Below are 25,599 nucleotides of genomic sequence, written 5' to 3'. Positions count from 1 at the left end.
AAAAGTACAAATGAGGAAGTAATTGGTAGATCATGTTCAACAGAAACAGCATCTAAACATGCCTGTTTATTTACACAGATGCAACACTTGTTAATTGGGAAATAGGCAGTGTGAAAACAGCTATTTAAAGGGGGGGTGGGGGTTGAAAGCAGGATGCCAATGTCTGGAAGAAAAACCGGCACGTAAGAAGGGGAGAGAGCTGCACAAAAGACTTGCCGAGACATCTCTGTATAAAAGATGGGAAAGGTGCAGACAAGGAGTGGGTAAGACCTAAGGGGGGATAGAGGGTGACATAAAATGAATAAGCGCAAAACCTAAATGAGTGTACTGTCAGACTGCCAAGTGCCTCATTATCCTCATTGTTATTTAATGGAGGCAAAGTAGTTAGGAGCATAATGCTTGAGGCAGTATAATAATGTAAATAGGATGATGAGCTGAAATGGCCCTGTTCTCACCTTAGCATCCTGTTTTGTTACAAAGTCCACAAAGCCAAAACCCCGGTGCGTTCCAGCGCCAGCCATTTTCTTGGGTAGACGTACAGTCTTCAGTTCTCCAAATGTGCTGTGAGGAACGTGGAGAGAGGCTGATAATTAATATTTCCATGTCCCTCTCTGATTCCATACCCCCTGTCCAGTGTATAACAGGGCAATGCCCAAGAGAAATATTACCATACCGGTCTCTTTACTTCCACCACTACCTTCCATTATTTGTGGAATTTAAATGTTAATATTTTACTTCTGTTTGACTTTTAACGACCACAAAACTTCACCAAGGGCCAGTAATTTGTAGAATGTGCTACGTAGGATTTATGCTTCCCCCACCACCAAGTCTCAGTACCTTAATTCATCTATAGTTGATACAGTTATCCTGTTATGGAAAATAACAGAACAAACGAACGATGTAGTAAATCTTCATAGGAATGTTTTTATACTAGAAAAGCCATCAGTCCCCAGACATCCAACTGTCCTAGCCTCCTCCTCACAAAACCCTAGTACACCTCAAAAGATACTATCCGACCTTTACATTTTCAGTCGTATTTAGTCCACACAATGTGCCTGCAGTGCATACCAAGGACACAGAGAACAACAAAGATAGTCAAGCATGAACAATGCAGCGGTGCCAAATAGTGACAATAAAAGGAAGAAAAAATAGACAAGGTTACTCCATCCCAATGGCTACAATGGTTACACAGTGACATATTCAAAATTCAGTAAAAAAGTACACAAAATGTGAACAGCGTTACACAGAGCATACTAATGCTTAAATCACTTCACACACACACAAGTTCACCGCAGAATTCCAAATGAAATTCTTCACAGTGCCAGAGCTCCCCCTGGTGCACATGTTTAGGTACTACAAGACAAAGTGCTCACTAACCTGAACAGCTCTCTGATTTCATGAACAGTAGCCTGGAAGGGGACATTTCGAACAAGAATCTTAGAGCTTTTCTGTTTTTTGTTTATCTGCTTCTTAAGATCAGAGGACACGGCTAGCCTGCAATATAGAAAAAACAATAGTGTAAGGATGGCAGTATATATAGTAGAATGTAAGATTGTTTCTATAATTAGATTTTTTATGCTTGAAGCATCTTCTAATATCCTGTTATACCTGTATTTATTTATTTAGCTAAAAGCAGCTGCTGAGCAATTATCTTCTTTTACTTAATATATGCAGATTCCATACATCTGATTCATTAGCATTGTCTAACAAACTTGCTTCTCTGTGCATAATCTTGTATTCAAAACTGCACACAACACAATTATCATACTATAGGGGTTATTTAGACCTGATCGCTGCTGTGAGAAATTGCAGTGGCCTGCGATCAGATAGTTGTCGCCCCACCAGAGTGAAATCCCGCCCCCAAGTCTGTGAATGCCTTTTGAAAATATTGCAATTATCATCCAGCTGCAAATACTTTTGCAACTCTTTCACCATCAAAAGATTTTCCCAGTCTGTGCAAGTGTGCATAACTCTGACCCCTACACAACTCTGCGACAGATACAGGCTGATTGAGGCCAGAGTGGACACACACACACACACACCCTAAAAAAGGCCTGTGCACGCCTGCTTTTTTTCCTGACACTTCACAAAAATGGCGTGTTACCACCCACAAGCGCCGACTTAATAGACTGTGGCCGGCTTGCATATAGAAAAAAAGTCGCTGATTTTTTGTTGCTGCGCGCTGTTGCACACTCGCACTGCGACCCAGGCGCACTTCCTTTGATAATCGTTCGGCTTGCAAATTCACACAACAGTGATCTGGTCTGATTAACCCCTAAATATTTACTTCTACATAGATCTAGTGTGTAGATCTTTGTTTGGTGGCATCTTCTTGGTATACAACAATCTAATCTAGAAAGCTCAAGATTGTTAGACCATGTCCAGTCCTCTAGTATAAAAGACTACATTAATCTCATGTGTGGTACCTGTAGACTGCTACTGGTGGGTGTGGATCACCGGTTCTGCCAGCATTAGGTCAAGTGTCAATAAGTCGACATGTAAATGGTAGACACTTGAAAAGGTCAACAGATAAAAAAAAGTCCCCACGAAAAAGGCCAATTTTTTTTTGTGGCGGTCATTTGTAATGTGAAACCACATGTAACCCCAATTAGTGTAGCACTTTTTTGCCACATTTCTGACAAAGTATCTCGCTCTGCTGCTACTGCTGCGCTTAGCAAAGGTTACTATTCTGATGGAAAAGGATGAAGAAGTTGAAGAATAACATAACAAAAACTTGCATCGGCCGATTGATTGATTATGGTGATGATATTGGGTCAACCTATTAATCGGCTACCACTACTGATACATTGTTAACAGCAGTCATTACACATAAAATTGGCATCATGGAAGGAACTCACTTGGTTGCCCGTTCAGACAATTTCACTTCAAGCTGATGGCCATCTACAGTGCAATGCTAAAGGGGAAAAAAGACAAATGTTATATATTGCATGTTAAAGGTTGATCCTCTCAGACTTGTCTGCCACTACAGAAAATGACACCAAACCGGAAATGGAAGCACAACAGATAAACACGGAGTAGAGCAGAATAAGAAAGTTGGTCTTCCCATGGCAAATCCTTAGGAAAGCATACCTGCAACTGTCGGATCGCTTTCTGTGCCTGTTCTGGCTTCCTATACTCCACAAATCCAAACCCCATAGACAGAAGGGAACCTGCAAAGAAAGAGCTGTTCATATTGCAGCCTTTTTATCTTACTGCGGTTGTATGCAAACATATCTTGTTCTAGTTAAATCCCTTTTAATATGGTAGGATCTTACATTTTAATCTCTTTAGGGGCAAATCTATAATTTTAGAGATAATAAAAATGGGTACTTATATGTAAGTTGGGCGCCCACTAAGCTATTTGCTTTGTTTTCCGCGTCCGCTCGCCACGCTTTGGGCTCGGTGGCTCGCCACACTATATAAAATCAACTCCATGCCGACATGGATAGTGGGGGTATGAACGTACTAACTATAGTGGGCGCCCAACTCACATATAAGTACCTAAAAATGTTTAAATATGAAAGTACTCTGTCTGTAATGGATTGTATTTGAAACTACACATTGACCATTTTCTTTCAAATGTTTGTCAACAAGAAATGTACAAGATTGATTGAACGGTGTTTCAATAAAACTTATTGGAATAAAAGTTTAATTTCATTGAATAAAGAACAAGTTAAGAAAACACTTTTTGATTTAAGTGGTAAAAAGCCAGAAAAATGAACTGGCCACATATGTGTACATTGGTCTTTGGTGGTTGAAATGATGCCACACACTCTAGACACACTGAATCTTTGCCTTTTCCACGTATATACTGAGTGCGTCTGGTACAGTTTTTGTCGTGTCATCACATTTTTTGTTGTTGGGGGCATATACAGTCCACCTCCATCCAATCTTATTTCAGGTACAACATTCAGCCAACAATTTGTTAATTTTGGTGGTGTTTGCTTAGGGGGATTCATGTGTACACTAAATAAATCAGTACTATACAATCCTATGGTATATATCTGCTCCTCCTATAATCTTGTTGTATAGGTTGACAGCAAATGGCCTTGTTACTTGGACATACAGATATGTTTATGTTGGCTTGCATTACAGCATGCAAGTTTCTATGCATGTTTCCAACAGTATACCAAGCTGCAGCACCATTCACATCATACACTCATTTTCTGTCCCATCTTGCGGTGCTATTGCTGCATATATAGAGATCATACAGATGTGTCCTTTTATATCTTTGCTTGCACTGTGGCATGTTGCAGCACGTACGGTATGCTGTGAAAAAGGTGTCTCTCCAGTGGAAATTCGCAGGATACGCAGTGCTGCCAGAAACGAGTGGATACCGTAGAATTGTCACATTGACTAATGATGTGGCTGCCAAAATTTGGGCTCAGTCCTCCCCCTCTCCAGGCTGCTGCTTAGCAATAGAGAACATTGCTAGGTTTGACTGGCTTTGTCACTTTCTCATAGAGACAATCAGAGCACAGCCTTTACCCCTGCATAAGCAGCTAGCTATGGAATCGCACACAGACCTATCACAGGCCCACAATGTCGGCTGACTGCATGAGCACTGGCACAGAAAATACATCTAGAACAGGCATTCCCAACCACGGTCCTCAAGGCACACCAACAGTGCAGGTTTTGTAGATATCCAGGCTTGAGCACAGGTGACTATTAGTATTTGAGTGTTTCTGATTAAACCATCTGTGCTGAAGCCTGGATATCACTAAAACCTGCACTGTTGGTGTGCCTTGAGGACCGTGGTTGGGAATGCCTGATCTAGAATATACAGCCATGGTCAAAAGTTTTGACAATGGACACAAGTATTGGTTTTCACAAATGTTGCTGTTTCATTGTTTTTAGACTTTTTTGTCAGATGTTACTATGGTATACTGAAGAACAATTGCAAGCATTTCATAAATGTCAAAGGCTTTTAATACCTCATTAACTATATGTCTGTTAGCCCGGAGCTTAATCTGTTACCTTTTTTAGAGAGATTTGTTTGTAAAAATAAGTGCATTCAAAAATTGAAATCTATTACTTTCATTTCCAAAGACAAGCAGAAGATTGTAGGTAGTAACATGGCTTGCACGAAGAGCAAGGAGCCACTGGATATTGAGGTATAAAAACCCACTGTGGTCTAAGATCTGACACACCTTGAAAAAGCTCCCTAGTGGAATGAAACGCGTTGGTGGATTATCCGCGGCTGACTGTACAAACTCCATCCGGTTACCCTTCATACTACAGGACAACTATTTGAACTTCTGAAGATCATATGTGCTGGACTCTGTTCCTGGGACTTTCTTCCACCCAGAGGTACCCCTTAATATCCATTTGGCTACAACACTGCAGGGGGTTCTGCATCCTCCACAAAAAGCTGCCATTGGGGAACTCTGCCTTTGTTACTACAGCACCATTATCAGTGAGGTCAATAAGAGACAACCCTTTTTTCACTACAAAACTTTAAAAAAAGCTGGTTCGCTCAATACAGTACCGTATGGACTTACTTTCTCAGCCACCAACACAAATTTTTACCTTCCCTCTTTTCCCTTTTTTTTAAAGGTATTTTTAGTGGCCATAATATTGGCCTTCATTAATATGGAGTTTACATGTGTTTCTTTTTAATATATACTGTATTAACTATTAACATAAAATTATCCTTAACAGGTACTGACAATGTTTATTTCTTTTATAGTATATTAGTGCAGATATTCCTTATTTTTTCTGTATATTTTGGGGAGTGACAACCCGTTACTGTACTGCAGCTTGACAGAGCAACTCTTAAGGCCCCCAATACATTAGTCTGACTTGTCCTAAGGACAAGTCAGACCAAATTTTCCCCCCCGATTTATGCGCAGCCGGTCCGACCTCCCGACTCTGACCCGATGCGCACGGGACCACGCATCGGGTCGGACCGGGTGTCTAAACCTGTGATTTGGACCGATTTCACTGCCCGATCCATCTGAATCGGGTAAAATCGGGACCAAATCGCATAGTGTATGGGGGCTTTAACCTCTGCACCTCCAATAGATAACCTTGTTCTCTAAATCATTCTCCAAAAGTCTTTGCCTCACTGTGCATGCGCATAACCTCCCACCTGTGTTAAGGAGAGAATCACTGACATGATGTCAGCTGGTCCTTTTGTGGAAGGCCTGAAATGAAGTGGAAATGTTGTTTTGTTTTGTTATTACGTTAATTTTAATAGCAAAAAGGGACTTTGCTATTAAATGCAATTCATCTAATCACTCTTCATGACATTCTGGAGTATATGCAAATAGCCACCATAAACACTGAGGCAGCAGACTTTGTGAAAATTAAGATTTGTGATGTGTCACATGTACAGAAATGATAAATGTGTTGTCTGTAAATAAATTTAAATACTGAGAGATTTAGTTCTAAATATATATTCAAACTTCAAAAAGCAAATAGGTCTGCAAGGTCATAACCCTTTTGCTCCAAACAAATTTCCAGGATATTGCTGGATCAACCTGGGTTAGGCCTCATTGTAAATGCACCCTTGAAAAATATCCTGGGTCGAAGTACCGGCAATCCTACACAAGAAATTTGCTGGATGAGACCCATGATCAGGGGCAGTGTAAACGGGTATCCCAGGTCACCCGTTTACATCAATGGAGCCCATACCTACTGACCCTAGCATCCTGTGGTCATTACGGAGATTGGGCGAGGTGGGCCCATGCTGCTGTCTTCTGTACTATGCAGACAGCAGCGGTGTGGGCGAAAAAGTGAATGGATGCCTGTGTGCTGTGCTCATTTGGTCATATATGATGGACACTGCTCACCAATAAGTAAATACCAGATCTTATGGTGCCCACACACACAGTACAATTATGATGTGCGATTTGATCTTTTTCGTCTAGTTTAAATCGCACCATGTTTACTTTCCCTTCCCTTGAGTGGTTGCTGGACAGATATATATGCTTACATTTGGTAAATTAGGGTATTGGTAACCTGCCCACTATCTAGCTGCCTTTGAGTCCAACCACAGTGTGGTTTCCCTTAGACCACAGGAAGTGAGATTTGGAAGTGAAGTAATTGTGATGGACACAGGCGCTTAGATAAAAAAGGGTGTTTTATTTAACAATGTAAAAAACAATATAAAAAACAATACGCAGAGAGGGCAATTGGCTGATACCTGTGACACCCCTTGGGACAGTGCATGCAATTGGAGCCTGGCAGGTAGCACTTCCGGATTGCTGCCCTGCCTCCATTAAGATACTGCAGGCTCAAATTTCCCTCTCAGGGTAAGATGCCAGGCCTCATTCAGTATGTCACATGTTTTTGATATTGTTAAATAAAACACCCTTTTTTATCTAAGCGCCTGGTGTCCATCACAATTACCTCACTTCCAGATATATATGCTTGTTTAGCTGAATTGCGGTGCTGCCACTGACTTCAACCACAGGGGGGGGGGGGGGGAGGGGTTGAATTACTCACTTCCGTTGCACTTTATAATGTTGCATGGTCTGCACTCTCACTTTAATCTTATTTGCCATGGCAGTTATATCAACCTGCCATGCTTCAGTGGCTGGACAGCAGGGGCTATAGGGTAGAGAAGGGGTCTGTCTTTTGCCATTGCTCGTCTCTAATTGGTGGACTATAACCCATTGCTTTGTTACCATTACTTCATATGGTGGGGCTATTGATTGTGTGTACCTATGAGCTTTAACATTTTTCTGCTGAAATTAAAAGTTTAAACCAGGTGATCCACCACGATCATATGACTTCGATATAAGGGGAAGCCAATGATATCCCTTTTACATTGCATTTAGGGACCGACCTGGGATTTTAAACACTGATCCAACCTAAAACAACCCCCACTAACACTGCATTGTGACCAGGGATATTCATGGGTCGGCCCTGTTTACAATGGACTCGAGTCAGCCCTGAAAAACCATTTGACGTCATCAAAAACGGCCTTTATCAAATATCAGAGCACCCCAGGAATCTCCAATCATACCCCGTTCTCATTGCTAGGCAAATTTTTGGGTCTAGCATGTCGACCCGGTAATTTGTCTTTTAACGCGGGTTTTTTTCAGTGTGAACAGGTCAACTCGTGTCAAAATTCCTGGGTCTCCAAAACTGCTTTTTACCAGGGTATGCAGACACGGGTTGACCCCTTCACAAAGGAAAAAAACTGTGTTAAAAGGCAAATTGATGGGTAGAATAGCTTCACCAGGAAATTTGCCTTAGCAGTGAGAACGGAGGTCCATCGCTGCAGTCCCTGGCATTAAAATGCCAGGTAAAAGCCAGGTATTTCACACGGGCAGTATGAACACGGCATCAGTGGCGTTTAAGGAGTCCCTGGTTGGATAACCTGTGAAAGAAATGTTTACTCCACACTGGGAATCATTCACACTGAGCCTTGACCCGGCAATAGTTGTCTCACCGTGTCTCTACTGCCTGCTGACGGAGCTACTGTGCACCCACCCCCTCTGGCCATAGCTTTCCAACAAGTCCGGCTTCGCGTCGCTAGCCCCTGGGAACCGGAGATACCACCGGGGAAAGCCACAACAGGCAGATTTCTCTGGAACCAAACAGCCCAGTTTCAGGGGACCAGTATAATTCGAAGCCCACTTGAAAGTTCTTCAATGTGATACCTCACACCAGAAAATGCTGGTGTGAAAGGGGCCAACCTGGGAATGTCCCTGCATGATCCAGGGACCATATTCCCAGGTAAGTCCCTGCATTTTCAGGTGTGAAGGGGGTAGGTTTTTTTAAATCTTACTTGATTGCTGTCCCAACTGTAAATGCAGCAAAGCTTTGTATGATTCTCTACTGTATTACCATTTGAGGTACTTTAATTCACATAAAATATATATATATATTTTCACAGCTTCAGAAATTACGAACATTTTATGATCACAGTTTTAAGTCCTTATAAAGCGGTGTAACTGTTCATACGCACCTTGCTTATCCTTCTTTTTGGAAATGGTACAGGTTTTCACAGCTCCAACTTTGGAAAACGCCTATACAAACAATAGAAAATATTACGCAAAGTACTATTAAAGACCTGCTTCATAACCATTGAACAGAATCATTTCCGATCTACCCATCTTCCTCGAAGCAGATAACGTGCTGTGACTAAAGAAGCTGCAAGAACAGTATGACAGATATAGGCCGAAGGGCTGTAACTTGGGTGGTACTGAGTGTGCACTGCAGAGTAGGGGGCACTGTTGTTGGCACTTCTTAATTAACCATTGTTATTACTTTTAATTGTAGCTTCCCTCCTCTTTGAAGCCTGGGATTCTCCTGACTGCACCTGCCTCCCTTCCACACCCCTTCCTTCGCTAACTAAAGAGCCCATTGTTATTCAGACATACTGTCCTTTATTAAATTTCAAGATGGTGACATACCAGGGATTCAAACCCATTACATGTTGCATTGCAGTCAGACACTCTATTTGTGAGATATCTGACCCTGCATAGAAAGCTAAAGAATTCTAAATATTTCAAGCTCACATTGTACTTCATGGAAAAATTCATCAGCAATGTAGCTAAGCACATCTATGTAGTGTGTGGCTGCATGAGGTTGGATGTGTGGCTGCACACTACGTAGATCTGCTCAACTGTAATGCTGATTACTTTATACAAAGTACATGTAGATTTATATAGTTAGAAATCTTATTATATTTATGCATAATCATATAGCACACTGAGGGGCAGATTTATTAAGCTTGGAGAAGAGATAAACTGAAGATAAAGCGGAGAAAAGGTAAAAGGAGATAAAGCACCAGCCAATCAACTCCCAACTGTCTTTTTCAAACACAGCTGATTGGCTGTGCTTTATCTCCTTTTACCTTTTCTCCGCTTTATCTCAAGTTTATCTCTTCTCCAAGCTTAATAAATCTGCCCCTTTGTATGATGTTTAACTGTAACTAAATAATAAAGAGCTCTGAACTTAAGGGCATGCATGTGTGGTATAAATCCATTTTCTTGACACACACACATATACACACATACATTCATACATAGAGATCAGATAGGCAGATACCACTTACCTCCCTAAGCGTTTCTTCGCTGGTACTGAAGTTCAGGTTCTTAATAAACAAAGTGCAGCCTTGAAGAGTTTCTTCGTCATCATCTTCCTCTTCTGAATCCTTCTTCTGCTCGGTCTGTGTTTCTGCAGACTCTTCTGGGAAAAACAATGCAATATTATATAAGTAAGTAATAGGCACTCACCAAAGTTCAGTATGCAAGTAATGTTTAATCTTCCAAGTGATCACAAAACAACATTTAGTTTTGCCTGACGATGGGGCGTATGTAGCCCCGAAACGGTGCTTATGGTTTTTATGCCAATATATGACTTTGAGTGCTCTGTGTGTCATATATATATAGGCAGCATGGATGGTGTAATGGTTAGCATTACTGCCTATTATTGTATACAACTTGTACTAGATCGCATCGCATAGGTTTTGCAAAGCAATGAGATGAGATCTAGTACAAAAAGTATGTGCAGCACATACTTTTTGAGCTGTGCGATGAGATGTGTGATGGGAGCGTGCATCTCATCCCACCCAGCAATTGTACCGTGTATGGGCAATTTAACTGTGAGGAGTTTGTATATACTCCCCGTACTTGCGTGGGTTTCCTACGGGTACTCCAGTTTCCTCACACAATCCAAATATATACTGGTAGGTTAATTGGCTCCCAACAAAAATTAACCATAGAATGTCTGTGTGCGCGTGTACATGTGGTAGGGAATATAGATTGTAAGGTCCACTGGGCCAGGGACTGATGTGAATGTTCAACTCTACTCTGTAAAGGGCTGCGGAATATGTGTGCGCTATAAATAACTTTTAATAAATAATATACATACATATTTCCGCATGTTATTTGTCTATTTGTTTGTTCTATATGCATTCGGACACTACTGTACCAATATGGACTAAACCAACGCAAGGTGGCTTGATTTGCATTAACAAGCACGTGTACTTAACATGAGGCGATTTCATGCTAACATTGGCAGCACAAAAAACATTACAAAAACGTTTTATTTTCCAGTCCAGTGTTGAAAGAATAAGTCGTCCTGAATAATAATCTATTCTCATCTCTCACCTTTCTCTTGCTCAGCGGGCTTGGTATCTTTTACTGGCTCTGCTTTCATCACAGCGGGTGGGCTGTTGAAGACATTCATAGGAGCCCACTCCAAGTAAAGGGGGACATGCTGAAACTAAGCATAAAAGGAAGATTATAATGCAATGGTGTGTAGTAGCAAGGGAATAACTTGACTGGCCGAGCACTAAAATCTATACAATGCAAACACAGCTATACATGTCATTTGTATGTATACAACATGTTCAAATCTGCAGGACTTTCAGAAGAGTAGTAATGGGCCCAGTTATACTTGGTAATATTAATTCTGCAATGCTAATTCCTTGGAAGATAGAGAAATGTACAGTAACATGACCATATGTAAAGGAAAGCTGTAGTAAGGACCATTAGTTTGCCTGGTTCTACAACATAAGCCTTATAATAATATGCTAAGCAGTACGCTTAGTTACGTTGTTCAGCTGTAGTGGGGCCAATTAATAGGCATATCTGTAATGCACACTTGTAGCAGTATCAGGCTACAAGCCGTAATGCAGGAATGGTCAGTAACATACCTTGCAGTAAGTCACATTTGTAGGAACAGTAAGGAATACATACCAGTAATCACTCCAATAATATGTCTAGCAACATAAGGGACAAACGTCCTCAATATTTGGAATGCACCAATGCAATGGTCATAATATACCTAATAAACCATGGTCATATCAATAGCCAGGAATCTCCTGCCAGCAGGAGTCATCTCCCTGGCTTCTACAGCTGGCCTAGTGCTCAATGTAAGACATCATGGAGAGCAGCAATGGTAGGCAATCAGGAGCTGGGGCTACACACACACAGCATGAAATAAGCAGCTGTGGTTATGGGGTGAATAAGTGATGCTATACAGAAAGAGGGTAAACATTAGACAGGCTTACATACATTGCTAAGTCTCGCTGGTTTGGAGTCCTTGGCAGGGCCGGATTTCCCACTAGGCCCGTGAGGCACGGGCCTAGGGGCGGCACATATTAAGGGCGGCAGCCAGCAGGGAAGTTTTGACAGGGGACGAGCCGCACGGCTCATCATCCCACAGCAGCATCATCCCGTCAGTCTAAGTCACCTCGGCGTCAGCGGGTTGCGGTGCTCCCCAAGTGTCGGCCTGGGCTGCAGCATCTTCCCTCACCCCTGTTAGGGTATGTTAAGCGGCTCTTAGCTCCCGATAGTGCTGCCGCTGCTGCCACCGCCAGGATGTCTCAGCCCTCTCCCTGCCCGCATGACTGCTGCTGCGGAGGAGCGCGGTGTCCGGGCTGCTGGTGCCCGACACCACTGCTATTGTCGCCGCTGCTGCCCGCATATTTCTGCCTTCTCCCTGCCTGCTGGTGACTGCTGTGGAGGAGGAGGAGGAGGAGTGCGGTGTCCGGGCTACCAGTGCCTGCCACCACTGCTATTGCCGCCGCTGCTGCCGCCTGGGTGTCTCAGTCATCTCCCTTCCCGCTGGTGACTGCTGCTGCGGAGGAGCCCGGTGTCCTGGACAAGTGAAAGAGGTAACCCCGGGGAGCAGCCTTCTTGAGCTCCCTCCACTCTGACCTAATTTAAAAATTAAAAAAGGGTCCTCCCTCCGGGTCCAGGGGGCGGCCCAAAAATTTGTGCCTAGGGGCGGCCTGACCCCTAAATCCGTCCCTGGTCCTTGGACCTATTATCCTGAACTCCTGTGGTCTTTCCTTATGAAGCTGTGTTGCTTCATTGCTATTGCACCCCTGTGTAGTATGCATCATGTAAATAAACTTGTCAGCCCTACAAAGGTCTGATTAAGATCACCTCAATTGAAAAAACATTTAAAATCAAAACCACGTCTACTGTGCAACAGCTGTATACATCAAATGATATAGAAATGGTCTAATAAACACTCAATGCTGCAGCCACGGCAGATTGTCATTCACACACACACACACGATGACCAGTCAACAGAAATGAAGATGACCAAATTTATAATATCTAATGTACACAGCACCAGGAAAACAGGCACAATTCTGAAAATTGTGTAAACATGTATCTGTTTTTAATAAGCAATTATCGTTTAGTGAAACCAATTAAATAGTAGCAATAGAATTGCATAAAAATAGCTATATATTTATGGAACAGACATCCAGTATTTACTCCTTTCTTAATAAGAACAGTCAACTTAACAAGCAGTATATACTATAAAGATATATCCTCATACAGTTGCACCAAATAGCCCCCCTTGCCACCCAGGTCCTATGAGACTCTGCTATAGGCGGCCATCTTTTTGCATTTTTTTACAGAAAATTCACCTTGCGATGTGATGAAATTAGGGCTCCTCGAGAGCGGATTCATTTTCTATGCGGCACTTACATATTTGTGTGCGACTGTGTCTCTGAATCTGCATGTGAAGTGCTACAATGTAGTAGTAGCAGCCATGGATTTTTTGCACAAAGTTCTACTGAGCTTCATCTACAGATTCAGTCACGAACAGACATACATATGAAATTAATCAGCACTGTCTCCTGATGTATCCTAGTCTCAAGAATTTTCATCCAAAAAGTCCACCGACTTGCACAGGACCTGTCAAGCTCACTTGTGCCTGACATCTGGCGCTGCAGAGCATATTGAGGCTAGAAGAATGAGGGCACATCCGTAATACTTTATATATCTAGTGTCAGATCATCAGCAGATATATTTCTTAAAAAATTATAGACTTTGATGCTTTTATGTTGCTTACAAACTAACGAATTTGCTTAGCTGAGGAAGTTCTTAAACAAGATAAAATATATAGTACGGTATATGGAGTTGTTGAAATTTAGCATTCATTCTGACAAATGGCGAAATGTAGTAATTGTAATCCCAAATCACTGACCATCTGGCTTCCTTTTGATGGTCATTTCTTCTATAAACACACACAAGTTGTAAGATCCAAATTCAGGATATTCCCATGCAGTTGTTCTTCAATGCTCATAAGAAAATGCTGGAGGACCTACCTTGGTGTATGCCAAATTACGGAAAGCTTGCTTTGCTTCAGTAGGTTCAAGAAACTCCACAATGGCACTTATGCCACCTTCTGGCAGCAGCACCCTCCCTAGGTCCCCAAAACGTCCAAACACCTCTTGTAGTTCTGCCGACTGACAGCCAGCCGGGAGATTCTTTACCAGGATCACTGTCTTACTGCGAGGCCCAGCAGCCTGATGGGGATAGAATAGAGCAGTAACTAACACAATTCCTAATAGCCACACTTAACAAATGATGCATTAAAAATGTGCTAATCACAGAGAATCACATTACATATACATTCATAGGAACTCCCAGATTTATTTAGAAATCGAAATAAAATGGTTATAAATCAGTAACAGATCTGGACTATAGCCAAAAGTATGGGAATTGGCATAATTAGAACTATGTAGATTTCCATTGGTGGAGTTCCTGTTGCTGTGACGACACCTCTACATATGTATTTTACTATTTTATTATTTAAGCATACACCCAAAAAAGTGCCAAAGGGTTTAAAGCATCTTTTCTCATTTACTATTGTAAATCATGTATATGGTGGTATTTATTTTCAGTATCCTGGCAAAGTCTTTTTAGCATAATGGGCAACACGGACGGTGTAATGGTTAGCATTACTGCCTCATGGGTTTCATTCCCACCATGGCCCTAACTGTGCGGAGTTTGTATATTCTCCCTGTGCTTGCGTGGGTTTTCTCCGGGTACTCTGGTTTCCTCCCACAATCCAAAAATATACTGATAGGTTAATTGGCGACAAAATTAACCCTAGAGTGAATGTGTGTACATGTGCTAGGGAATATAGAGTGTAAACTCCACTGGGACATGTTCAAATATTCTGTGCAAAGCGCTGCGGAATATGTATGTGCTATATTAGAAACTGTTAATAAATAAATAAATAATAATGGGTTTCACATTTTATTGTATAAGGAAAGAACCTTGCTTTCAGGAAGAAACACCCATTGCTTGAGGAGGACATGGAAAAGAGGCAGCTAGATTGCATGCACAGTTCTCCCAGGAAAAAGGTGGAGCCATATACAGAGAAGGAGCAAATGATGAGGTAAGAAGTGGATAGTGCTAAAGAGACCATTGGTTTGAAGGGTGTGAGGAAGGTGAAGGTGATCCATGGTGTTGAAGACTGCAGAGGTCCAAAAGAATGAGCAGAGAGAAGTGGCACTTTGGCTGAAAGCAGGTCATTGGTTTGAGTAAAGCGAATTGGGGGTAAAAGTCATATTGGAAAGGATCATTCAGGGATAGTTGGCAGAAATAGTTGGGGTAAAAGTCATATTGGAAAGGATCAATCAATGATAGTTGGCAGAGGTAGACTGTGAGTCGGCTGTAGACAAGTTATTCAGTGGCAAATGGAGGAAGAGAAATGGGGTGGTAGCTAGCGGATGAGGATGCAGATATGTAAGATTTTTTTTTAAGCATAAATAAGACAAGAGCATGTTTGACAGGTGAAAATATGCCGATTGAAAGTGATAAGTTGAAGAGGTCAGCAAGGTGGGTGCAGGCAGTGGAGAAGCAGCACACAAAGCAAGAGGGGACGGGGTCCAGGGTGTGGGTGCAGGGTATAACATGAGGGAGTAGACTTTATTGTCCATGGTGGGGTGGAAGGAGCACTAGATGGTGGTCAGAAAGAGAGAGGGGGAAGGGAGCAGTTGATACAGCTGGTGGGTAAGGTGGTCAGTTGAGAAAGACCAAAGGAGGAGAGGGTAAAAAGAATGGTGAATGCTGGGTTAATGTCAGTTAATTTTAATTTGGAAAGTTGTCATTTAAATATTACTTGCACCAGTTATTTTACGTTTCACTTAACAGAAAACCAATATGACAACTTAAGAAGTGGTCTTTATTTTGCCTTTAATTTCTTATGATTTGATAAGTAAATTATTTTTTGTACAGATGTATTCATGTATTTATCATATTCCTCCTCTTTCTATTACCTGGCTGAAAGAATCCAGGCTGACTCCATTTTCGAGCAGGAACTGACGCACATCTTGTACTACCTGCGTTTCTCCTAAAGCAACCCTCACAGCTACGCTGCCTTTTCCTTCCTGCGGGAGAAAGTAGAACAAACATAAGTTACTGTGACAATATACACACTATTATTATACACATCATGCAGGCAGTCTGTACGGATACTCACATGATCTAGTACTTGGTTCTTGCTAGTGTTAAACTTCTGAGCAATCACATCAGCCACTGCGCTTGTTCCCATGAACAGTGTGTTCCAGTTGTGAGAACTGAAGTGAGATAGGGAAATAGAACATTTCAGCATTGACGTGGTGCTATTGGGAGCTGGGGATAATTGTATGGGATATGTAATAGTCTGCTCTAGTTTTGCATGTTACATGATTGCTGCTTTACAATTACCAGCAGACAGTTCCCAAACACCCTACATATTGCAATATATTACATATAACCCCTTATATGAAACTTTTTAGTGTAATGTTGGTTTTGTTATGATATGATTTGCCCATATTGCCTAATATGTGAGTTGGCTGTAGACAATAATGTAAATGGGGGTTCCTGTATATCGGATTCCCTATTCTTGCAAATTTGAAAACTATTACATGAAGGAAACTGTGGGGCAGGTGTATTATGTCTGGTAAAGTGATAAAATGGAAGGTGATAACGCACCAGCCAATCAGTGCCTAACAGTCACTTTCCACTATATCACACTACCGGGCTTAATATATTTGCCCTTGGGAGAGAGAACCCTTTCAATCGTGGTCCTCTTTAGGGCAGGCCAAAACCAAAATGCAATGGCTACAGAGAGCTTTTGCTTCTCATGCCTATTATTGGCTTTGCCATTACCATACTCAGACTCACATCTGCACAACATAAACACCATCAAATTTGCCAATATGATATTACGGAGAAGATGCTATAGAGTAGCAATAGTGAGCATTAATTGCTCAGTGGTCAGCCATCAATAAGTGCAAACAATCGAAAAAGCCCCTAAGCTACTACCACCACCACGTACTGGGTGCAGTATATTAGGTTAAAATTCACCATGGTCTCCCATCTAGAATGTTTTTAATGTAATTCTATTCCAAAGCTAACCCGAATGGAAATGTTGATGTTTTGTTTGTTGACATTCTGATAAGGATCATTTTTCCCAGGTGTTAACATTGATGTTGTTGACTTTTTAATAATAACAATAATAATAATAATAATGATATTTATATAGCGCTTTTCTCCCAATAGGACTCAAAGTGCTTCACCATTGTCTTTACAGCTCGAAATACAAAACAAGCTTAACAGTAGATGTCAGTGAAATGCTTGAGTAAATGGGTACGTCTTTAGTCTATTTTTAAAGGATTCTACAGTGGGCGCTTCTCACACTGTGCGAGGAAGAGAGTTCCACAGAGTTGGAGCAGCAAAGTTGAAAGCTCGACCCCAAGATGAATTCAGGGAGATTCTGGGTACTGTTAGTAGTCCTTCTTCAGTGGATCGTAGTAATCGAGTAGGACAGTAAGGGATCAGCTGCTACACCTCAACAGTTCAACGTATGTTGCATTAGCCATCACTGTTCCTCTATAGCCAACAGCAGCTGCCATTGAGGAACAGGGGCAATATTTAAATTTCATATTATGAGATCTTACAAGCTTCTAATCCCATAATTTTCTGATTTCTATGTAGTACCTGGAACTGTTAGCTTTGTTCTTTAAAGCTTTTTGCTTCTTATATCCAGCAGAATCTGCTCCCACATCACCTTCCTCTTCCTTCTTCACAGTGGAGGGAAGAATATGCAGCATGCGGCCCTAGAAAGAGTCATAGTAACACTTGTTATTGACATATAGCAATTCAATTCTTCTGCTGGCAGCTGTGCGTGCCCGGAGCCAGACAGAGCAACTCAAAGGTTATTCTATTTGGATGTGAACGACTGCAAGCGCCACCATTGTAGCTTGCACCTCATGGAGGTGGTGAACTGGGAGCCCAAATGGCACTTTTCATGTTGTGTGAAAAAGAAAACATACTTTGAATATGGTCTCCCTCCTCTAGATCGGACCCACCATTGAAGTAAGTGAATGCCATTTATTATGACTTAATGGCATTTTTTAGACCCGGCAACCCTGACTTAAGTGTCGGGTGTGATGCAACTACTTGGATAAGCTCCAGGCATTCATTCCCACAGCTATACAATATCACATTTAACTGAATTCTAACCACAGATTTTATTTCTTCCCTACTGTGGTGTTTGGCCTCTCGACTACTGAGCCTCTTAAACCATGACTGCATGCGTTTATGCACGAGTCAGTGCCATAAGTTAGCAGGTTACATATAGGCAGAACCTAGCGTATGTAATAAAGAGGGCATTGAATGCATGAGAACATAGATAATCTGATAAAATAACTTGAGCATATGAAGTGGCAGAGGTTCACGATTAATTGCATGTGCACTAATTAGCATTGTGAGACGGACAAGCAATAGCGGAGACTGCCCATTTATCTACAACCTCAGTATTTATATCTCAGTGCGCAATACTTTTCATGAAGTGTCAAGTGGATGGATCCTGATAAGCTGCCTATAACCTTCTCTAAATGGGCCACTGACACCCTGGCATCCACCTCAATTATGGACCACACAGCAGCATGGTCACTTGAACGGATGTTATATAGGTCAGGGTGTACCCAGTATAGGACCATGCTAGACACAGATAATTATGGTAATAGTAACTAAATGTTGCCAACTGTGAAGGCGACTAGAAAAATAGGTAGTAACAATTTAAGGAGGTGGAACAGGAGGGTAGACACTGAAGGAGCATTTAAAAAGGTAGCACAGCCAGGAGACTTTACATTTAGGTGTGAGCAGTTAGGGGTTCGCTATGATGACCCATTTATGTACAACAGAAACAACATTTTAATTACTAAATTGTGAAGTCTTCAACACCAACTAAACTACCCACCTGGAAAATCTGTCCATCAACATCTGCGTAGGCTTTAACGGCATGCTCTGCGATGAGGAATGTGACAAAGGCAAAACCCTTTGGCTTCTTTGTCAGTTTGTCAATGGGAAAATGTATCTCAGAGATCGGGCCTAAACGTGATTAAGGAATAAAGTAAAGTGAACATTCTGTATCAGCAAGTGATTAATAATATGATGTACACAGCCTGGGGAGAGAGGCAGTTACTGCCGCTACTTACAAACTATGTCACTAAAAAATCAGATATGACACACTTGTTCTTGATTTGCAATGGTGGGGGGTCCTGAGGAAGGCCACATTTATGTGGCCGAAAAGTTGAACTATCTGTACTAATGCTGTAAGCAATAAAATTCAAATTCTGCTACAGGCAGTTTGAAGAAAAGCCCTAGTGTGTGCTCGCTGGTAGGAACATCACGACCAACAGGACTTAACATTTTCCTGGAACCTGGTCCTCGATGCTGCCTTCCAGGGTCTAGAAGAAAGGTGAGGGCTTCTTTTAACATTTGCCCAGAATCTACTAATTTCTGCAGCCACACTGCCGGGCTGACCAATCAGCAAATGATCGGCACCACGACAGGCATTGGGGGGAGGGAACCAGGAAGCAGTGGGGCCAAAAGGTCCCTCTGATAGCAGCAGTTGCAGGAAGATTCTGAACATATGGCATACCTATACACTTACTAGCAATACATAATGACAATACTTTAATGGTCTGGATTTCTGGAAAACGTATATAAAAAGGGTTACCTTATTATGAGTCATGTCAAAATTAGATACATATTAACTTTTTATGAAAATGAACAGATAAAACAGTACTTCATTTAATCCTAAACTACATTCCTAAGTATTCCACAAATAAGTTTCTATTATTTTTACCGTATTTGGAGAACAGTGTCTCTAATTCAGCCTCCGTGCAGCTATATGGCAGGTTTCTGACAAAAAGTCTTCCTGAATCTGATAAGTCTTCTAGTACTTCGGAATCCTTTGGCCGCTGTTCCCATGGTCTATTTTGAGCCTTTGATGAGAGATATGGTTCCTTGGCTTGCTCAACTTGGAACACCTCAATGTATCTCTTACCTGTAAGGGTATACATCATAGTCATATTGTCCACGGTCTAACATTCTCAGTGTGATTGTAAGGTGGAATCAGTTACTTATATATAGGACACCCAAACATATTATATACATGACTATTATATGTATATTTCTCATTCAGTGTGCAATTGGGATACAAACTGTTTTTTTTTCCTAACCAGATTTACCCCTCCCTGTTGGCACCTGAATGACATTACCTCTGATTGAGCAGCTTGCCAATAAAAGTGTTGTGCAGTTGAGAGAGGCATAGATGGGTCAGCATTAGGAGGGATTGCTGACACCTGAGTGCCATTGGAGAAGCCAGGGGTATCTCCAGGTAAGCTGGCTCTCAGATGTTGTAAGCCATTATCATGTGGCCTTACACTGGGCTATTAGGCCCAAAAATTTGTTATTGTGCATGGGATGGGTTTGGGAGTGTGATTCCCTCTTTGTTGGCATGGCTGGTCTGCTCCAGGTTAGCACACCCTAACACTTTATTAACATTTATGTTTTTCCCTATCACATTGTATGTATTATTTTAACCACACCTTCACCTCCTTACATAGCACTTATGTGCTTCTTATTAACACCTACTAATTTTCATTTGTGTGCTGCCCTGGAGTAGTCAGCCTGTGCCGGCATATTGGGGGCCCACACCCCAGACCCATACCCAGTGTTAGGGACCCCCAGTGACAGAGATGCCTTGACGTACGGCCTGGGGGCTTAGCCCTATATCTGCAGATATATGCAACCAGGATCTCTGTATTATCTGACTATTATATGTATATTTCTCATTCAGTGTGCAATTGGGATACAAACTGTTTTTTTTCCTAACCAGATTTACCCCTCCCTGTTGGCACCTGAATGACATTACCTCTGATTGAGCAGCTTGCCAATAAAAGTGTTGTGCATATTACTCAGTTGCCAAGAGTATATTTGTTGTACATGAATATTAGGTACTCTTTACTTAGAAGGGCGCCCATCTCGGCCATCTCGGGCATTGAATGCACTAAAAAATCAGGTGCGATGCGACAGACGAGATGCCCGAGATTTCCCATAGGGAACAATGTTAAATGTCTCAATTGACCCGATTTTCCTGTTCAATGCCTCAATTGACCCAATTTTTTCATAGGAAACAATGTTAAATGGGCCACAGAGGCCAAATAGGCACCCTGAAGTGAATAATGGCCACCCCACGATCAACGTCAACCCGAAGCGTGGCGAGCCCGCGAGGGGCGGCGGTACGCGTCCTACGACCTTTTCATACCCCCACTATCCACGTCGGCGTGGAGTTGAGAATAGAAAGTGTGGCGAGCGCAGCGAGCCACCGAGCCCGAAGCGTGGCGAGCGCAGCGAGCCCCGCGAGGGGACGCGGATACCTTTACAGGTATCCGCGTCCCCTCGCGGGCTTCACAGCTGTCCGCGTGCGCGCGCCACGCTTCGGGCTCGGTGGCTCGCTGCGCTCGCCACACTTTCTATTCTCAACTCCACGCCGACGTGGATAGTGGGGGTATGAAAAGGTCGTAGGACGCGTACCGCCGCCCCTCGCGGGCTCGCTGTGCTCGCCACGCATCGGGTTGACGTTGATCGTGGGGTGGCGTTAACAATTCGGGTGGCCATTATACACTTCAGGGTGCCTATTTGGCCTCTGTGGCCCATTTAACATTGTTTCCTATGGAAAAATCGGGTCAATTGAGGCATTGAACAGGAAAATTGGGTCAATTGAGACATTTAACATTGTTCCCTATGGGAAATCTCGGGCATCTCGTCGGTTGATCGCACCCGATTTTTTAGTGCATTCAATGCCCGAGATTTTTTACTAACGATGCCCACGATCAAAATCGTGGGCGCCCTTCTAAGTAAAGAGTACCGAATATTAGTATAAATATAGGTTTTATGTTTTGCACCCCATTTCCATAAAGGGTAAAGGTAATCCAATATTACCAAAATGTAATTCAAATTCATTCCTTTATGTTCCAAGTGCCTCTGGGGACACGGTTATAGTGAGGCCTATGGGAATTTTTTTTTTTTTTTTTTTTTTTTAACTTGGCCTACAAAGCATTATTATTTTTTTTGGCAGATATTTAAATGTTCACTGAGCATATGTATAAAATGAAAATCTTTTTCTTAAAAGACACAAAGCAAACAAGAGCATAATCATACTCAAGAGACACTTCTTACTTTGTACAATGATTAATAAACATTATTTTTGCAATGTCACAATCTCAATGTCACCTGGAAGAAACAAACACGCTCTGCTATTATAATGCTGGACAGCAAGCCTAGAAAACATGCCACTAAGACGGAACTGGATTGGATTTCTGGAAATTGACAATCCAATATTGTTCCCCAGACTCTGTACCACCTCACCGTTATGTTTCAGAGACATGGCGGGAGACTGTTCTGATCAATAGGGATGATTGATCCCCGTAATCAAGAGAACAGTCTCTACCATCATAATCTTTGTGAACAGTTATGTTGCTGTTCCCAGACTAAAAGGCAGAGCTTGAATCAGTAAGTCATCATTCAGATTGGAATATGTAGGTACCTTGATGTAGATGGATGCCTGGTACTTGCCCCACTAATGACTGATCTCAATGATTAGATCTCCAACTTGCTCACCATACTAAGGTGTTCCGTGACAGAGGTTCAAAACAACTACCTGTATAAAAACTCAACCCCAGTTTCTTCTGGAACTGGAATTATGAAATCATCTAGGTCAGGGGTGGGGAACCTTTGGCCCTCCAGGTGTGGTTAAACTCACATCCCAGCATGCCCTGCTAAAGTTTTGCTATGTGGCCATGCTAAAACTGTTGCAAAGCATGCTGGGATGTGTAGTTCAAAAACAGCTGAGGGCCGAAGGTTCCCATCCCTGATCTAGGTGCTTACCTACTTTTCTAGGGCATGGCCTTTTTTTGTGGTTCACAGGAAAGCTAGGAAAAAACCTGTGCAAATCGGAGATTGATAAAAACTATTCAAAATTCATAATGCCAGAGCCAGAACTTAAACCAAAACATTGATCCAAATAAACAATGCAGACCACCGAATCTTAAATTATGTCAATTAGATTATCATCCAGTAGCATAATCCCCGTATTTTCATGATGTGGTCATTCGTGGTCACTATAGTACACATAGGCCTGCAAACTGTAAGCCTTCCAAGCCATATTGACCCAAGCTAGAGTGAAAATGCTACACAAATCGACTTCAAATACAAATGTTTCGGTCTCCAATACCCTTGATGTCTGCAGAATTTAGGAAAGGAATGAAGGTGGCCTTAGACAACTGACTAATGGGAGCATCCACTTTAAGTGAAGCTTCTTATTTTTAGTTATCACCTTCTAAAAACCAATAAAGTGTATGCAATCTGAAAGAAACTTGGGTACTTATGTAGTATCTGGACGCCCGATTATCGCATCCGACCAAAAGCCCGTGGCGAGCGCAGCGAGGGGACGCGGATTCGTTAAAAAGTATTCCGCATCCCCTCGCGGGGCTCGCTACGCTCGCCAGAGGTTTATATCCAACTCCATGCGTAGTTGGATAGTGGGGAAATGAAAAGGACCCTTTTTCCCATAGAATCCTATGTTAAAATGGACTCAGTCCATTTTAACATTGAATCCTACTGAAAAATCGGGTCCATAGCATCGCGTCGCATGCGATGTGATGCGATGGACCCGATTTTTTAATCGGGCGTCCAGATACTATATAAGTACCGAAACTTGAAATCTTCTTTATGCTAATAAGCAAATAAGGTGGTTGTGGTAGACTCAGCTCAAACAAATACTGCCAAAACGTGAGGTGTTAGAGAAGGAAGGAGTAATATGAAGTGTAATAACGGCATGTACTGTTCCTGACAATGAAGAAATAAACAGCTATACACTTTCAGTTCCACTCTTTATAACAGTGGCAGATGGCATCTTCCTTTTCACTACTACAATTCAAGATGAGCATGTGTCTATCAACTATTAATTATGTATAATGCCAATAAAGATTAACTGCCAACATCAATGCTATTGAAAATACCAAAGCGTTTCCAAAGACTATTCTATCACAAAGCCAAAGTACGGTAATCTGAGCCTGCTCTGCTCACTAACCTAAGCACATCCAGATTCCAAAATCTCCTGTACTCCATAGTATATTTCCATAGTAAAATATTCAGAATGTTAACCCCCCCCCCCCCCAGTGGCTATCACCGGTATACACTGTGGGATCTCTCACAGTGTATTGGCCATTATACTGGCACTGTGCCCCTCAGGAAAGAAGACATTTCCCTGTTCTCTCCTATTTGAAGGAAATGTCCGTCGGTCGGCCATGGTAGGGCATGCAAGGATAATCCTCTGAAAATTAGAAATATCATCCATCTACAATGATTTGCTGCCAGAGATTCTGAAAAGGAATGACTGTATGGTCTCCTCATAAGCCTGGTAACCAGCACTGCACATGTGACACCATGCAGTCAGGCTACAACATGGCCAATTCTAAGAAAGCAAGTAGATAATCCCCAAAGTGAGTCACATGATTATGTTACAGGTGAACTGTCGAGCACAAACTACTATTTACGAAGAAATTACCCTAAAATCAACTTTACATAACAGTGCAGATTCCTTAACTTACTTACTTAAACAGTCTACTTACCCATATAATCCTTGTTCTTTTTAAGAGCTTTATGTAACTCCTCTTCACTGTTGAAGTCCACAAATATATAACCTGGAAAGATAACAGATGTAAAATAGTTTTGCCAGAAATTTTTTCTGTAACATACATACTTTTCATAAGCAATGATGGATTTTACCTATGTACAGCAGCCCCTCAGTAAAACCAACCACAGCAGTGAGCAAGTTGCAGTCTGTGACTACACTGGTTACACTGAAAGCAGAATGTTGCCAAGCAACAGAACCTGGCGCTGTTTTGGGGTGCGTGTGCAAAGCAGCTACTAAGAGGGGTGAGTAATCCCTTAAGAAGAAAATATTTTAAAAAAGTAGCGCTAGTACACCAATGAACATTCACAGTATTTAATAACACATAAAAACATGTAAATCACTTACAGTAAGACAGCAGGATCCGTTCCTATGTATACAACCAGTTTCTTTTGACAAAGCTGCACCTAGTTGCAGGGAAAAGCATCAGGAAGCCCTGGACATTGCCCCCAGCACTTTTATTTCCCTTTGGATCCAGACCAGCCACCCCCAGCGTTATTCACCACGCACTCCATTTATCCAATACCACCGGACTTTGGTACCTTCACCCATCTTGGAGAGACATTACTGTTATGCATTCCGAACGGAACAATTCCTCCTGGTGATTCAATTGTGGTAAACTATCATACTCTACCCACTTTCATCATACCGCCAACTGGTACCTACCATGTTGGTCTGATTCTCTTCTGGACACTATTGGAGTTATATGTGAATATTGCTGGCATACATAGGAATGGATCCTGCTGTTTTACTTTAAGTGATTTACATGTTTTTATGTGTTATTAAATACTGTGAATGTTCATTGGTGTACTAGCGCTACTTTTCTTTTATTTTTTTATCACTACACTGGTT

The 25,599-nt window shown here is 41.9% G+C and overlaps 1 protein-coding gene across 2 annotated transcripts in view; it reads right to left on the bottom strand.

The window, feature by feature from the left end:
• RBM19 (RNA binding motif protein 19) overlaps positions 1–25,599 on the bottom strand; it is a 53,283-nt gene that overhangs the window by 12,059 nt on the left and 15,625 nt on the right. The window contains exons 9-22 of one of the 2 annotated variants that reach the window (XM_083145667.1): positions 24,686–24,757; positions 19,855–20,055; positions 18,964–19,094; positions 17,700–17,818; positions 16,198–16,294; positions 15,995–16,105; positions 14,033–14,233; positions 11,070–11,184; positions 10,013–10,143; positions 8,921–8,981; positions 3,091–3,170; positions 2,859–2,914; positions 1,378–1,494; positions 456–561 (exon numbers count right to left, since the gene is read on the bottom strand). In XM_083145667.1, coding sequence (XP_083001793.1) covers positions 456–561; positions 1,378–1,494; positions 2,859–2,914; positions 3,091–3,170; positions 8,921–8,981; positions 10,013–10,143; positions 11,070–11,184; positions 14,033–14,233; positions 15,995–16,105; positions 16,198–16,294; positions 17,700–17,818; positions 18,964–19,094; positions 19,855–20,055; positions 24,686–24,757 — 1,598 coding nt within the window. Of the gene's footprint in view, positions 1–455; positions 562–1,377; positions 1,495–2,858; positions 2,915–3,090; positions 3,171–8,920; positions 8,982–10,012; positions 10,147–11,069; positions 11,185–14,032; positions 14,234–15,994; positions 16,106–16,197; positions 16,295–17,699; positions 17,819–18,963; positions 19,095–19,854; positions 20,056–24,685; positions 24,758–25,599 lie in introns of both variants that reach the window. The other variant, XM_083145659.1, reaches the window with a different exon arrangement.

Source organism: Crinia signifera, chromosome 1 (assembly GCF_055691185.1).
Source record: "Crinia signifera chromosome 1, ASM5569118v1, whole genome shotgun sequence".
Classification (NCBI taxonomy): Eukaryota; Metazoa; Chordata; class Amphibia; order Anura; family Myobatrachidae; genus Crinia; species Crinia signifera.
Note: the sequence above shows the minus strand (reverse complement) of the source record. Positions and strands in the feature narration are given on the sequence as shown.